The sequence below is a fragment of the Leptosomus discolor genome, chromosome 16 (assembly GCF_034619465.1).
Source record: "Leptosomus discolor isolate bLepDis1 chromosome 16, bLepDis1.hap2, whole genome shotgun sequence".
NCBI classification, from domain to species: Eukaryota; Metazoa; Chordata; class Aves; order Leptosomiformes; family Leptosomidae; genus Leptosomus; species Leptosomus discolor.
In genome coordinates, this window is record NC_141406.1 from 16,729,761 (window position 1) to 16,745,198 (window position 15,438).

At 48.5% G+C, this 15,438-nt stretch overlaps 1 protein-coding gene across 2 annotated transcripts in view; it reads right to left on the bottom strand.

Annotated features, from left to right (window-relative positions):
- The window catches only part of TTC28 (tetratricopeptide repeat domain 28), a 178,634-nt gene that overhangs the window by 26,041 nt on the left and 137,155 nt on the right, over nt 1–15,438 (bottom strand). For both annotated transcript variants that reach the window (XM_086473965.1, XM_086473966.1), the window contains exons 7-12: nt 10,377–11,718; nt 9,473–9,996; nt 7,761–7,870; nt 7,318–7,447; nt 6,635–6,853; nt 4,432–4,597 (exon numbers count right to left, since the gene is read on the bottom strand). In XM_086473965.1, coding sequence (XP_086330091.1) covers nt 4,432–4,597; nt 6,635–6,853; nt 7,318–7,447; nt 7,761–7,870; nt 9,473–9,996; nt 10,377–11,718 — 2,491 coding nt within the window. The remainder of the gene's footprint in view (nt 1–4,431; nt 4,598–6,634; nt 6,854–7,317; nt 7,448–7,760; nt 7,871–9,472; nt 9,997–10,376; nt 11,719–15,438) is intronic.

A 15,438-nucleotide genomic window follows, 5' to 3' on the forward strand; every position in this document is an offset into this window, starting at 1 on the left:
GTAGGCAGTGAACAGGTTTCCAGGGGCAGCAGATGACAGCTTCTCCTGGGGGTCTGGTGTGCCGGAGCATGGCGGCAGTCAGCAATGCTGTAGGGAAGCACTTGATCCGTGCGGGGAAAGTTAAGGCAGAACATAACGTTCACCCACGCAGAACAGACAAGAATTGTTTGTTTGTTTAATTCCCTGCATATAATTTTGAAGCAGGGAAATTGCTCCTGCCTGTGATCATAGCACAGCACAATGATCTCAGAGACAAGCATTAAACCCAGAATCCTTAACCAAAAACATACCACTACCATCACCACAAAGAGAGGAGGAAGCTGACATTCCAGTAAATTAAAAACTCATCCCAGAACCTAAAGACTGAAGGATTCCCTTTGCCAGGAGGAGAATCTGTGGTGAGAAATGGTTAATGGAACCGAAACCAATATCCGCAAATCTGTTTCACGAGGCATAAGTGAGATTTTGGTTGTGTACATGCGTATCTACAGGGTAAGATTCAACCATCAACATGTGGAGATAGATGTAACCTTCTGAATCTTGCAGCCATGATGCTTTAAGAGAAGGGTACATGGAACCAATTCAGTCTGTTCCCCCTCCCCTTGTCCTTCCTGTCAGTATTCACACCTTGGAGGGAGTGACACTATTCTGCCAGAAAGAAGAGAGAGCTCATGGTCCACGTGCACGTACAAGACAGAACTGGATGAAGTGTCAGCATCCGGAACACATTTGCAAAACCCAGGAAACATGAAAGCTGGAGGCAGTGACTTCTGACATTTCCTTCAATGGGAATCACACAATTCATTTTCAAGCAAGACTTGAAACACGGCATTCGGAAGGTGTGACTGAAGCTAACAGAAGCAGAAGTCTCAGAACAGATTTTAGGTAAGAACTAAAAAACCCTAGACACCACCACCACCACCAAAGACAGGCCATTTCTTAAACGTATCATTTAGATCTTAGGAATAGTTTCATGCTTATGATCATTCGGACAGCAGTGCTTATGTGTTTGTAGCTTCTCAGGGCTTTAATATGAAGGAAGGTACTCCTCTATGTATTTGTTCCCTTTTGTTTTGAGTACTCAGCTGGCTGAGAGATCCTTTCCTCTTTCTCAGAGTACTTAATAAAAGCCCTAGAATAACAAGCAGTTTGTTACTGCTCACAGTGAAAAGAATAATCCAATCAGCTGTAAAAAAATATTTGTTGCCCTTCAGAAAGCCACCTTTAGAATCATAAAAGGTTGTGCACCTTTCCAGAGAGTACACACCCAAAATGCACTCAAATGAGACCCAACTGTAAATCCAGTACACAGGGATGTGGGGATCACTGGAGAGGAGCCAGCTGTCACTACTGCTGGTTTCCAACTGTCTCAATACTCTAAGTGAAGCACAGACCCATCTCAGCAGCACGGGTTGTTTACAGCGGATGCCCTTGTGAGACTGGTGGGTTATTTCACCAAATGGCAACCTCAAACTGAGTTCAGGACAAAGAGTGGGTCCTAATGTAAGTCCAGCCAGATTGTTGACTGCAGGCTCGCTGTGACAGACCCACCACTTTGGCTACCAATAGCAGCAACTCACCTGTCCGTGCTCAGAATCTTTACAGATACTGCCAGTATTTCAGCAACACAAGGCCTGCAGTAGCCAGGCTGCATCCCTGAATCCCTTATCTCACCAGATGACTAAAGCTTGTCCTGCCCCAACGGCAATACGAAATGCTCAGTGACCCTCCAAAGGAACTTCCAGACCCAATGTCATGCTCAGATAAACAGGATCAAACACCATGTTCACCACAAGTTTTCAGAACAGTAGTATAGATTTTTTCAAATCGTTTTGTGTCTTGTATCACTTACAGATAACCTGTGTGGTGGCTACAAATATGTTTATAGATAGCAGTAGGAGGACCAGAAAGGAAAACGAAATCATTGTGCAGCTAGCCCAAGGGAACAAAAACCCTCAGGAGACAAATTAAACCTCAGACTCCAAGCGTTTATCTCCTAGCTGCAAAATCACATGGATCGCTCTGACATTGCTTCCTCCCTGGAGTAGCTTCCTTCATATTAAAGCCCTGAGAAGCTACAAACACGTAAGCACTGCTATCCAGGCCTCAGAGGTCGCACACAAAGGGCACAGCGCTGATTCCTGCTAAGCAGCTTGGCAGCGGCTCTTCAGAACAACTCTTCAAGCTGGCTCGAGCCCACAATCAGGCTCCAGAAGCAGGAGGCCAGGCTGGGCAGCCCAGCGTGTGCATTCCCTGGACTAGCAATGCCAGAGCGCTGAGAATCAGAGGTAAGCCTGGCACTGTGCACCACTGATTTATCAGACAGAGACACCTTTTCCCAAACCTTCACAAATCCAGTATTTTTTCTGGTACAGGGGAAAAAAAAAAAAAAAAAAAAAAAAAAAAATCTTAGGCAGAGCTTTCTCTTCAGTTGCCTACAGAAAGGTAAAACCAGGAGAATGTGTCACTACAACCTGAGCCAATCCTGCCTTGCAAACCTTTCAGCACACATTCAGCATCCCAGCATAGACACACATTTTTTAATCAACTTTGAAATCAGTGAAAATGACAAAAGCAATCTACCAGGCCTGAGTCCAGAACCTCTGATGGCTTCTAACTCCCTTCCAGCATCTGACACGCTCATGAAGGAAAAAGCTCAGAGGGACTCACCTCCCCTGCCGAGCACACATGTCTGCACCTCTCAGAGCTCCAAACCCGGCAAGCTGACTGCAACTAATTTTGTTACTGGTACCGAGGACATAACCAAGTGTCATGTTCCTCCTACCCCAAGGAGAGAATTAATTTGTCTGTGAGAGATTGGAGTAAGCCCTCAGGAAAGCAACTAGCAAACCCGGTAGCATTCTGCATAGCTGAAACACCTAATGGGAAGCTTCAGGCCTGGGGCTATGCTCTTCTTTCTAATGGAAAATTCCAGTCCTGTCAGATCAAGATGCGCGTGCGAAGCCAAGGACGCTGCTGGTGAGCAGGCTACAGAGCACAGCTTGGTTTTACCGCTGCTTGCTGCACAACAACGCTCTAACTCACGCCACTGCAGTGTCAGCTATGCAACTACATCAGCTGCCTACGGTAGCTATTACAAAAGCTGAACAAGGATTAATTAGGAGAGCTGAACAGCTTCCCAGTTGCTCACAGAACCCTGAGCACAAATTGAATCAAGGATCAATGCCGTCATTTCCTTCTTCTTGGCCAGCGCCATTACGTGGAACGCCAGGTTCGGCCGTGCACTGCCCTGCAGAGAGCGACCTGCCGGGGGGGCAGCCTCTAATGCAGGCTTCCAACAGGCTCGTGGGGGCTGGGGTTGCACCGTTAGCGCCTTCACCAGCGAAACTGGGCAAGGAAAAGGAGAATTGTCCACAGCCCCAGGGATGCAAGAGAGTTTCACTCACAAATCCTGGTGCTGCAGGAAAACGCATAACGGTTTAAATAAAGACTAGAACATGGTACAACCTAGAAGAGCCAGTGCCTCCACTCACACCAGTTTTGGGGGCTGGTGAACGAATCCACCAAGACATACATTTAAGTGCCCTCTGCACTAGTAGTAAACTAGACCTGCAAACTGCCAGGGTGTTACTAACCCACCTAAGTAAAGCAATTTATGACTACGTAGCAAGACTCACTTATAACAGCGAGCTAAACTGCCACCACAGCCTTTACCCTGTACACTTCACTTGCAAAGAACTTGTGAGGACAGGGACATCCCCAACTCTGTTTTTCAGCAGGAAGCATTCAGAGAAAAACTACTTGTCAATGTCAGCATAGAAACTATATTTGCACTCGCCCAACCAACAGACCAAAACAAACACCATGAGAGATCAAGAGATTGAGTATAAATAAATAAATAAACCTGACTTGTGACAAATCCATAGGAAAAAAAAAAAAAAAAAAAAAAAGAGGAAACATAGTTGTGGGACCTGTCTGAGCAATGGATTAGAGTACAGTTCCTCCCTCCTTGCTGAAATTCATCAGATGGATTAATGCACTGTAAATTATTTACTCAGCTATAGCCACAAAGGAACATAGTTGGAAGGGGCTGTGGAACTCCCATGGTATTTGCAGTTTTTCATAAGTAAACTTTTGAAAAGGAATTAATTACACTGGAAACTGTAAGTAGCATGGAATCTGCCCGTATACAGTCAGACACAGCACCTGCCTCCTCATCCAATCATAGATTCATTACCCAACCTATGAGTCCAAATCTTATTTGCATGTTTATATACAGTTACTTGGTGGAAAAATAGCCATGGATAGAAAAATAGAGCATTTTTTTTGTTGCTGCAATGAGAATTTGCCCCTACTCTGACTCTCAGTTCCCAGACTTGTCGGCCGATTAGCTCATCCCAGACTGTTACAAGCTGCTTTCGGGTGGGTGAGCGGGAACCAGGGTGTTAAGATCCCTACTCCCCAACTTACCGGGTATAGTAGGAATCCACACCCAGAGCCTCCCGCACACTCGAGATGTACTGTTCCAGTGCGGAGTTTGTCACCGTTTGCAGGGTTACGCTGGTGGCTTCATGGAAGTCCCCGGCATTTTCCGTCAGGCTGTCACTCAGATAATACTCATGAAATTTCAGAATTCCTGCAAGGCATCAGAATAGTGAGGTTATTTCTGCAGGCAGGAATAGTGCTGCCAGCAACTGTCTAGGAAGGTGGTACAGCCCCTAGCATCTGGCATTTCCAGTACAACTGGGGCAAAGCATTCTGCACCATGTCTCCCCAGGACTCTTCCAGCGTTCTGTATCACAGCCTGGCTTTTAAAATCTGGTTTTGTACTTTGTAGATGATGGCTCAAAGGTACAAAGGCAGAGCAGTGCTTTTATAAGACACTCACAACACATCTGCTATTGCAGCACTCTCATATAAATTATAAAAGAGATCCTTCATGCAAGCACCTACCAGAGTAATTCGCATTTCAATAGATGCACATGAAAAATACCTATTAATAGCCTCTGATCACATAAATTGAACACACAAGCTCAAATGCTGAACAAGAGTGTTATTACTACAGCAGAACCTCCTCACATCACACAAAGATTTTCCATTTCACTCATATGCATAAAAATACATTACATACAAAGAAAGAAAAAGATAGATTAATGCATAGTAAAATATTAAAAGATAGCATTTCACAATGGGTAAACCAGATAAAGGGCACTCACTGTTTCATTAAGAACCCAACTATTACTGCAGATAAAACCTTCCTCCACTCAGACTGGCATATCCTTCCTGACATAATTAATTCTACAGCCTGTGATCAACAGTAAAAGGCTGCTCTGGATGCTGTTTGCCTTGACAGCACACATTGTTAAACCAGTTAAGACTGGAGGAAGAAAGAATAAAGCAACTCCTTCTGCAGCAACAGCAGCCAATACAGAATCAGCGAAAAGGCTCTAAGGGTACCATCTCAGTGGGTAATGAGGATCCTGGGCTACCACTGAAGCTACTCTCTCCATCAGCACTAATGAAACAAGAAGAGGTCAGTCACCGTGGCTGGGCTGGAGTCACTACTGAAAAGCTCCCCAGCAAAGCTGCTTAAGTGGAACCCCCGAAGCACTGCAGTCCCTCTCCTTCCCAAAACCTGACAGGGCCTTCAAACCCACGTACTTGAAGAGTGCAACTGCTTTTCTACAAGACGCAATTTGGGGAAGGAGGAGACTGGTCATGAAGCCTAGTGGCAAACCCTACACTTTTGATCCACATAATTTTAGTAAGCTCAGCTTGATATTAATACTATAGAATTGCTGGCATTTTATTGTGCAAACTACAGGCCTGAAGAGCCAGTCAGTGACTGGATGCATAGCAGGACAACACCACCTTGCAACACGCACACATGCAACATTGCAAAATGTCCCCAAGAAGCATATTTTCCAATTGCTGTCATCCCAGCTGAAGTCGGGCACGTGTGAATGTTTGCTTCCCTTCCCGAAGCATTTTGGTGCCATCTAAACAGAGCTTTTATCTCCCTAGCTTTGTCATGGTGAAGGGCTGCAATTATTAAATTATATTCAGAAAGAACTCATGAAAATTTACAGTCATCGCTTTATTAGATAATGAACAACAGCTGTCTGCAAAAAGCAATCCTCTTCACATTAATCCTCCTTGCTCCTCTCTGATAAGTGTTTCCACATTCATATGAGGAGAATTCAGAGGATCAGGCAGTTCAATGGCATATCAGGAAGCAGGGACGCCCTTCTGTTTTCCGCAATCCACTTCAGTGGATAAATGTCAAAAGCTTTTGGAAGGATAAAGCACAGAAATTTAATTAAAGTAGGGATTTTTATGCACAGAAGATTCTCACAGAGCTGACATACTTGGAATCTCATTACTGCTCTGCTCTGGTCTGTAGGAAATACGTACACATTAGAGGCTGAAAAGTAGACATATTAAACACGTGAAACACTTCCACCTCCAGGTGAACATCAAAGCCCTGAATAAGCACTTCAATGTCATTATGCTGTGGCTATGCCACAGCTTTCAGTCTATTCAGCTTTAAGGTACTAGATGGAAAGGATTCCCTTGTACATTCCCTCTGATCCCAGATTCATTCCTACCTACAAATGCTACAATTCTCCCTTGGTAAGGCTTGTTCACAGGCTCTCATCACCAAGGACCTCACCTGCTCCAGGAGCCAGCAGCCAGCTGTACAGATAACCTGCAGCCAGCGAGTAGTAGAGAACAAGTCCCCTCTGGCCATTCACTGTCTCCAGGACCTGGTCAATGGTCACTGGAGAATAGGGATCAGAGTCCTGCTGCCCAGTCTGACGTTCCACAAGGAGGTCAGCAAATGCCCTCGTTCGTCCTCTCTCTGCTACTGCCAACGCTTCATCATGGTGACCTGAAAAGACAAAGCCATCTCTCAGACCTGACACCAGCATGGTCCGCAGTGCAATGTGCAGAACAGGGACAGCTGCTATCCCAACCCGAACTAAGACCTAGGGAAGTAGGGTCACAGCATTTATTTCTGGAAAGAGCAGTCTCTGCATTGGAATACAGCCCCATAGACCATCTTGGCTGCAGGCAATTACACAATGTATGGGAAAATGAGCCACAGAAAAGTACATGAATGGAGGAAGCAAGAAAGAATCACGGAATGGTTGGGATCATCTCGTTCCAAAGAAGATCCAGAGGTGCCTGAAACCCAAAGCAGGACACCCGTATTTCTGTCCTGGCAAGGAAATGTTGTGCTGCGTGGGACAGATGAGGAGTGAATACTGCATCATGAACTGCCCCCCCCCAACTTCAGCTGAACTCTGAGCAGAGGCTTGGAGTTCAGACTCAGCGTCTGATGGCATCTCTTACCAAGACTGACAAGTACTCGCTGCAGGGCCTGATAGGAGGATGTCTGCAGGTCAAAGAGTGACAGCTTGTAATCTGTGCTCAGCTGCACCTCATGTCGGATGGTTTCAAACAGTGCCGAGGCGCGGTACAGCTGGGAGGTAAAACAGCCACAGTGACTTCCTTACAGACACAGCACAAAGCACTGTCTGGGAGGATCCAGCAGGAGGATCCAGGGCCAACACACCCTCGGGCAGGGCAGGTCTGCCTCAGACAGCCCCTCGGGGTGGTAGCACGCCTGGCAGAGGGGAGGTGACTTCAGATGGAGCAGGAAGGCACATGGGCCCGAGGCAGCTCAGTGCATTACCCACCCTCCCCAGGACACACCAGACATTCCCCCTGTGAGGACAGGCATGACCCAAAGGGCTCAAAGGACACAAGCCAGCATGGGGCAGATCATGGTGTACCTGGTGCTGAGACTCCTCCAGGTTTCCACTCGCCCAGAGGGAGAGGCCAAGGCCGTGGCGGATTTTGGCCTCATCTTCTCTGCGTCCCAGCTGCTCTGCCAGCCTCAGTCCTGAAAAGGAGCAGGGTGAGAGGGGGCCAAAGGGGAGAAGGGGCTGCAGCAGCCTGGCAGAGCACTTCTGCCTCAGCAGCCTGACGGGCTGCTGGCCCCGGTGGGCCCCGGGCCTCCAGGGCTCCTGCGGCAGGCAGAGACAGCCACGGAGCTGCCGAGTGGCGAGACGCCGAGCAGGGCAGCACCAGCGCCGGGCAGCTGCAGCTGATGCCGGCACTGGCACCAGTGCGAGAGGTGCCTCAGCCAGACGGACACTTCCATGGACCAAGACCTCCCTAAGCGAGGCTAAGGTGCAGTCCCACTCGGTAAGTCCCCAGCAGGCAGTTTGACTTTTAAACCTTAAAAGTCACAGACAAGCAAAATCACACTGAGCTGCCAAACAACACCAGGAAAGACATCTCTTGCCACATTACTGGCCTGTTTTCCACCAGCTCTCCCCAGCCTTCTGTCAGGCTCCACATCGCTTACGCACTGAGTCAGAGCAGAGGGCAGGGTCCCGGCGTGAATGACCTGGAGCATGTTTCACTTCCAGCAGCACCTTCCATGTCGTCCCCCCTTCCAACACGCTCCCAACCTCTTGCCTCCGTGGGCCCTGTTGACAACAGGGACACCCCACCCCCCCCTTAGGCACCTCAGGTTTCCCACGGACTGGGGAGCTGGGACCCGGGCTACAACCAGGCAGCTCAGCAGCAGCTAGCACTGGCAGGCTTTTCAGGAATTCTGCGTCACACCAGGAGAAGGAGCTGTACTTAATTTCTCCCCTTCCAACTTAATTGAATTCCGTCATCATACCGGAATCCTGCCAAGGTCAGTTTCAGGAAAACCAGACTAACAGACATAATTAATCCTTCAGCTTCCAGCTTCATACACTCCAGCTACACTGCCCAGCTCCTCCATCAGAGAGCCACCACCTTGAACAGACACTGCTTGCATGCTGAAATCCCCTGCAGCAGCACAACTCACCAGCCAGCGCTGGCCCCTGGAAGATGGCTTCCGGACACAGAGGGCTGAACCTCCCTCACTCCCCATCAAACACGACTGGTTTTCACTCACAGCTTAGAGGACACTTACCCACCCGGTCTCACTCCCACCTGGACACAGAAGGAAAAGCCACGTGGCTACCAGCAAGGCATACATCAATTTGAGACTGGCTCTCAGAGATTCATCATGACCTGATGTGGTTTTCTCAGAGCCTGTTCCTGGTATGCAACACTCTTTATAGAGAAGATTCACACTTTCTAGGCTCAGGCACAAACTAGCTTTATAGAGAGACTCTGCCAGCCTGGATTCAAGCTCGGAGCTAGCTGAGATGTCCCCAGGAAGGCACGGATCGCGCTTTGCAATGATTTGTCTACAGGACGCCAGGAAGGCTCCAACTGACACAGTGCGCTGACCATTACAGCCTGCTTGGACAGCTACTCACACGATGCTCAACAGCAGCTATGGATGGCCGCAAGAGCTTTTGCATCAAAGGCCACTGTCAAACATCCTCGCGGTGCCACGCTCACCATACCTCACCCTCCCCATGTCAGGAGTTCAGGCCTCCCTCCTAAGCCCCTGCACCTACCACTACCTGCTGTGCTGCATAATCCAGCCTCTTACCTTCCTGCAGGTACATCACAGCCTGAGAGTAGTTCTGCAAGGCATGATGAGTCCTCCCCAGACTGCTGTAAGACACGGTTTTGGCTACAAGGTCGTTCATTTGTGCTGCAATGCTGAGGTGCTGCTCCTGATAAACTACTGCCCTCTCATAAGTGCCCAAGGACTCATAGGTCAGGCCCAGGTTCCCGTAGGCCCGGCCTTGGCAAGTGGGGTTGTTGGTCTCCTCCGCAATCTGCAGGTCTAGCTGGTGATACTGCAGGGCTGTGTCGTACTCTCCCATCTGCTGGTAGACCCTACCAAGGCCGCAGGCAGCATCGCTCTCCAGAGCTCGGTCCTTCATCTCTCGAGCGATGTTCAGCTGGCGCTCCAGGCAAGAAATGGCTTGTTCGTAGTTCCCCAGCTGGCTGTGCAGGCTCCCCAGCTCCCCGTAGGCCTGGGCTTTGTTAAATGCCTCCCCCAGCTCGTGTGCCACCACAAGCCTCTTCTCAAAGCACACCAGAGCCTGCTGCAAACTTCCCATAGCCCTGTAAGGGAAGAAAATAACAGCAGTTACTTTGCCAGTATTTTCTTGAAAGATGCTCTGTCATTTCCTCTAGAGGCCAGCTCGAACCTTTCAGGTAGAGACAAACACTCCCCCCAGGAGACATCCCCAGCACCTTTGAATTCAACCTCCTCCTTTTGCCGCCCTACAAACATCTCTTCCTCTCCGGGCAGAGCAACATCAGCTTCGTTATTTGAGCCGGTAGCGCAGTGCTCGGCACCCAACTCCGTCACTTGCCCCTACACCATATCTCTGTGCATGTGCACAATGGCCACACAAACACACCCCATTAGTCACACAACACATCCATTTGCGCTGGCACTTCACCATCTGTCATTAGAACACACGTGCAGTGCTCCTTACCTGTGCCCGTTGCCCAAGCCCCGGTAGGCCTTTGCCTGATCTTGCATGCGGTTTAAGCTTTGAGCCACGGACAGGTACTGTTCATAGTACTTTACAGCTTCCTCAAAATCTCCCAGAGCCTCGTAACAATCTCCCAGGTTCCCATATGCTCGGCCTCGATCTAACACAGATTCATTTCCGCTGAGCTGCTGCAGCATGGCCAGCTGCTGTTCAAAGTAGCCAATAGCTTCCTCCATGACGTTCATGTTCATCTTGGTAATGCCCATGTTACCGTAGACTTGGGCTTCTATGCTGGGGTCCTTCAACTTCTGCCCAAGCTCCAGCTGTTCTTCGTAACACTTGAAGGCCATGGTGTACTTCCCAAGTGACATATACACTGCAGCAAGGTGACCATGTGCTCGGCATTCACCCAGCATATCTCCCAGCTCCTGGTACACCTCCAGCTCCTGTGTGTGGTAACCTAAAGCCTTGTCACACTTCTGTATCATTCTGTATGCAGAGCCCAAGGCTGCATAAGCACTGGCTTCCAGTCTCCTGTCTTTCACGTGATGAGCTAAGCTCAACTGCTGCTCATAAAACTTTATTGCACCATTTACGTCTTTTTTACAGACAAAAATATCCCCCAAGTTCCCCAGAGCTCGGAATTTGGCCTGGGAATTGTTCAGAGACTGGGCCAGGGACAACAGGTACTTCTGACACTCCTCTGCTTTGCCGAAGTCCATCAAGGCTTTGAAGGCCAGGCCCAGGTTGCAATAGGCTTTGGCTTGGCTCAGCTTGTCATGAAGATCCTTTGCCAAGGCAAGATCCTGCTCGTAGTACTTAACAGCCTCCTCGTAGTTCCCAAGGCAGTAATGGGCATAGCCAAGGTTATGGCAAACCTTCCCCTCCCCTTCCATGTCCTGCAGCTCTGGGGACAAGCGCAGGTACTGCTCGTAGTAAGGGGCTGCCTGCACATACTCTCCTCGTGAGCAGTGGAAGTTGCCCAAATTGCTGAGGGCCCGTGCTTCACTCTGGATGTCTCGCAGCTCCCGGGCAATGTTGAGATGATTTTGGTAGTGCTGCAGAGCACGATCATGGGCACCCAGCGCTTGATAGGCAACTGCTAAGTTTCCGTGTGTAGATGCCTGAGAGGCACGGTCATTGACTTCCATAGAAATCTGCAGCTCCTGCCGATGGTACTTGACAGCCTGGTCATACATGCCGAGAGCATTGTAAGCGTTGCCCATGTTGCCGTAGGCCCGGCCCTGGGCCGCGTAATCACTGAGCTCCTGAGCTATGGACAGATGTGTCTTATGGAGCCGCAGTGCAGTGTCATAGTCACCTTTCATCTGGTGAATGATTCCTGAAAAATAACAGAAATGGGCTCAACAAAAGCATTCCTCTGCGCTAGCCCTTCTGCAACACCTTGCCATGCCAGGACTCTCCTGCAGCCCAGCCCTCAGCAGCTCATGGCCTGGCCCTTTCCCCAGGCTCTCCACGCGGCAGCACACGTTCACCACAACTGCGCAGTTCGACCTTATAAAATGCCCACTTTCTCTTTTAATTGTGCTACTTTTTTTTTTCCCCATCAGCGATACCTGGTGACTCCAGAGCTCATAATCAACACACTGAGTGAGAAAGCATTTGTATTTGCTTTTCAATTTCAGTCAAATCATCTTGTACTTGTTATGAGACATGGAAACAGCAGCTCTGAATCTGCTAACCTTACAACTTAGGCTTCGATTAAACTCTGTGCTAATGATACGTGTGGCTCCTTTGCAAACACCCGTGAACAGGCCTGGAGATCCAGGAGCCACTGAAGGAGGCCCTGCAAACACAGATTCGTCACAGTTACTTAATACCTGACGACAACTTCGGGTCTTTCCCTGCCCCTAAAAGAAAACACCTTCCAGTTTCCAACTCCGTATCACACCCAACGTGTTGAGCGCGAAGTGATGTGGAGGGTCAGAGAGCAGCGGCCTTCCCCAGCGCTGGCAAGCACAGCATGCTGTGATCAGGCCCTGTGCATCAGCCTCCTCTTGGTTTGTACTTTTAAAGACAAATTTGAAGACACAGGCTCCCCAACTGAGCCTGCATCATGAGGGCCAAAATTTGCTTTCACAAGGCAATTTGGACCTCGCAGATTCATTTTTTAAACTCATGTATAATTGAAAACTCAAGTTCCATTATGTCAGCATGAAGCATTCTGACTGGATTACCTGCATTTCTATCAAAGCAAGTCATTCAAAAATTCTGCTCACTTTCCTCCTAACATGAGACTTCAGGACAAGGCAATTTAGAAAACATGGGCAGAACAAAACAGGATCAAAACAGTAACTACTTGGCTGCTGCTGACAGTTCATTTCTCTCCCTGTGCACTGCAATTGTGACCAAAACTAGAGCTCAGGGCACAAGGGACGTGCTCCCTGGTGTCTCAGTCCAGCTCCTGGTCAAATCCTTCCTCGGCCCCAACAAGCCTGCGGCTCCAATCGACCAGTGTTAGCGATCGCATCTCTGGCTGACGCATGCGGTTTCCCTCCAGTATGCTGAGGGAAGGTGCTGGCAGCAGGGATGGGATGAACTAAGCTAAGTGACCCCACGTGAGTATTTTGGCCCTCCATCTCCTGTCTGGAGACACGGCCAGGGCTAGGGCTCAGTGGATGGCCGCACTGCTGCACACAGCAGAGCCTTCACAGGAAAGACCAACGATTTCTGCAGGAAAAACACAAGGTAATTACAAGGCATGGAATTGGACTGGACACAAAGCTACGTAACTTAGAAACCACAAAAACCAGTCACTGTGAAAGCGTCCCATTGCTTCAGAAACTAAAAAAGATGGAATTAGCTAAATCTCTTCCCTGGAAACAGCAAGAGATGTCTGAGCTGGAAGCAGGCAGAACCAGAGCTGCCCCAAGGAGCCTGTGCTCCCAGCTTTGTCTCCCAAATGCTGTGTCCCTCCCAGCCAGCACCTCGGGGTGCCTTGGCTCCAGCATGGGCAGCCAGGCCCTGCCCAGCGAGACACACTGCAGCAGCCCCCACCTGTGAGAAAGCTGAACACACAGCTCATTCAAAACTGCTCCTGAAAACCCACAGTTTCCAGAATCAGGGTTCAAGCAAGCTTTTCCTAATCTCTTACTGCTAAATGGGCAGACTCCTCAAGGAGACAAGACATGCCACTACTCTCCACCAGCACCACTCTCCACCTCCTCTGAGGAATCAGGTGTGGGAAAGCACTCAGCTTGAAGTGAGCGTAAAAGGGAGAGAGAGGACAGAAAACAGGTTAAAAGCAAATTTGAGTTCAGCTGACTGCCTAGTAAGCTGTTCTTTGATGAGATTCATCTTAGAACAAAAGCAGGAAAGAGGACAAACCTTGTAAAAAATTTTTAATGGTGACTTTGGCACAAACGAAGTGAGGGCTACTCAAGAGGTACTGATGAAACCCAGTTAGGAAGCACTGCTGACACAGGGCAGGATGGGATTATTAGGGAGGAGGGATTGGGCAATCTCATGTACCAGAGCAACAAAAACAGGGTGATGAAAATCACCAGTACACTATGCAAAGACATGCACTTCAAGACTACAAGGGCAGGGAGTCATCATTCAGAAACGAGAAGGAGCTATCTAGTGAATGGATGTATTGCCAGTAAAGAAAGACAAATGTGATTCCTGCTGGAGGCAGAAGAGTTAATCCATTTGCAGACCAATGCTGCTGTGACCACAGAGGAGCATCAACCCTAGCCCTAACCCTAGCCCTAACCGACCTCCAGTCTGCCCCTGCATTAGCCAGTGCAGAAGAAACCTCTGCGTCCTGATGGGGTCACAGCTGCACCATGGCCTCCAGCTTAGATTGAGGTAACATTGCTCTTGAGTGAACCTGCTCTTTCAGAAGGAAATATGAACACGCTGGAAGTTGAAACAGAGCAAACGTGGTTCTGAAGCTCACCCATGTGGTGGGAGAACCGTGTCCCAGCCCGCTCCTCAGTGTGGGCAGGAGTGCCTAACAGCACCCAGCATCTCAGGCATGCTCTGCTGCCACACAGCTGGCTGGATAAGTGTGTCTGTGAGCGGTAAGAGATGAGGGAAAGGGGGCTTGGGCGAGTTAGCTAGTCCTTCAGCAATCGGGGAAGAGGTGGCCCAACGTAACCACCATTTTTCAATCCTAATTGCAAAAACGCTTCAAGAGAAAATATCTGGCACCTTTGGACAATGCGCCAAGCACATGAAGACAGGCATAGAAGTTCTCTTGTAACTGCAAAGAGATGCTAAGATCCAAGGGAGAGACTTTAAACTCTGTTTTATTAATAATCTGAAGCGTCCTCTCTCCATCGCAATGGGAACCCTCAAGGGCTGCAGAGGCTGAAAAGCCGTCTCTCTACAGGAAGCCTTGGCATTTGGCAACACCATCTGCTTGGCAAAGGTTGGCAACCTGACACTTCTGGTTAAACTCCACATCTCCTGGTTGTGAAGGGCTTGATAACTTGTGACTTGCCCTCAGTCCATTACCCTCTGCTTACTGAGTCACAGAGCACATTCTATCTCCCTGCAGAGCACTACAGCAGCTGGGCTATGTTATATTCTGTGTCTGTCTTGCTCAGCATTAGACAGTATGCTTAAAGAGAGCTTTCCATCTAAATCAAGCGAAATGCAAACACAAAATTTCTGTTGCTTCAGCAAAGAGGCCAACTCTAACGTTTTTGGCTTGGAAACACACATTTAGATACATTTTTTTGCCTGTCAGCATGTTTATTTTGATGAGGTTTTGTTTTGCATATTAGAAGAGACAATTAAGACTTGACTTTTTAATTGGTACTGGATGCATTTTAAACACTAATAGACTTTCTCAACAAGAACTGCATGTTCTCTTTCTCCAGTATAACTTAACTCTGACAGAGAAGACAAAAATATAGCCAAGTAACAGCTGAAACGTGAGATCCTGCACTCAGAAGCTAGGAAAACTATTCTAATACAAAGTGTAGAGTGGCTGAGTCAGCATACCAACTGAAAGTTATATTTAGGCTTAAATACAACACAAGAAAAACATTCTCTGCTGCACCAAAATTTTCCTTTTTAAAAAAAAACCAAC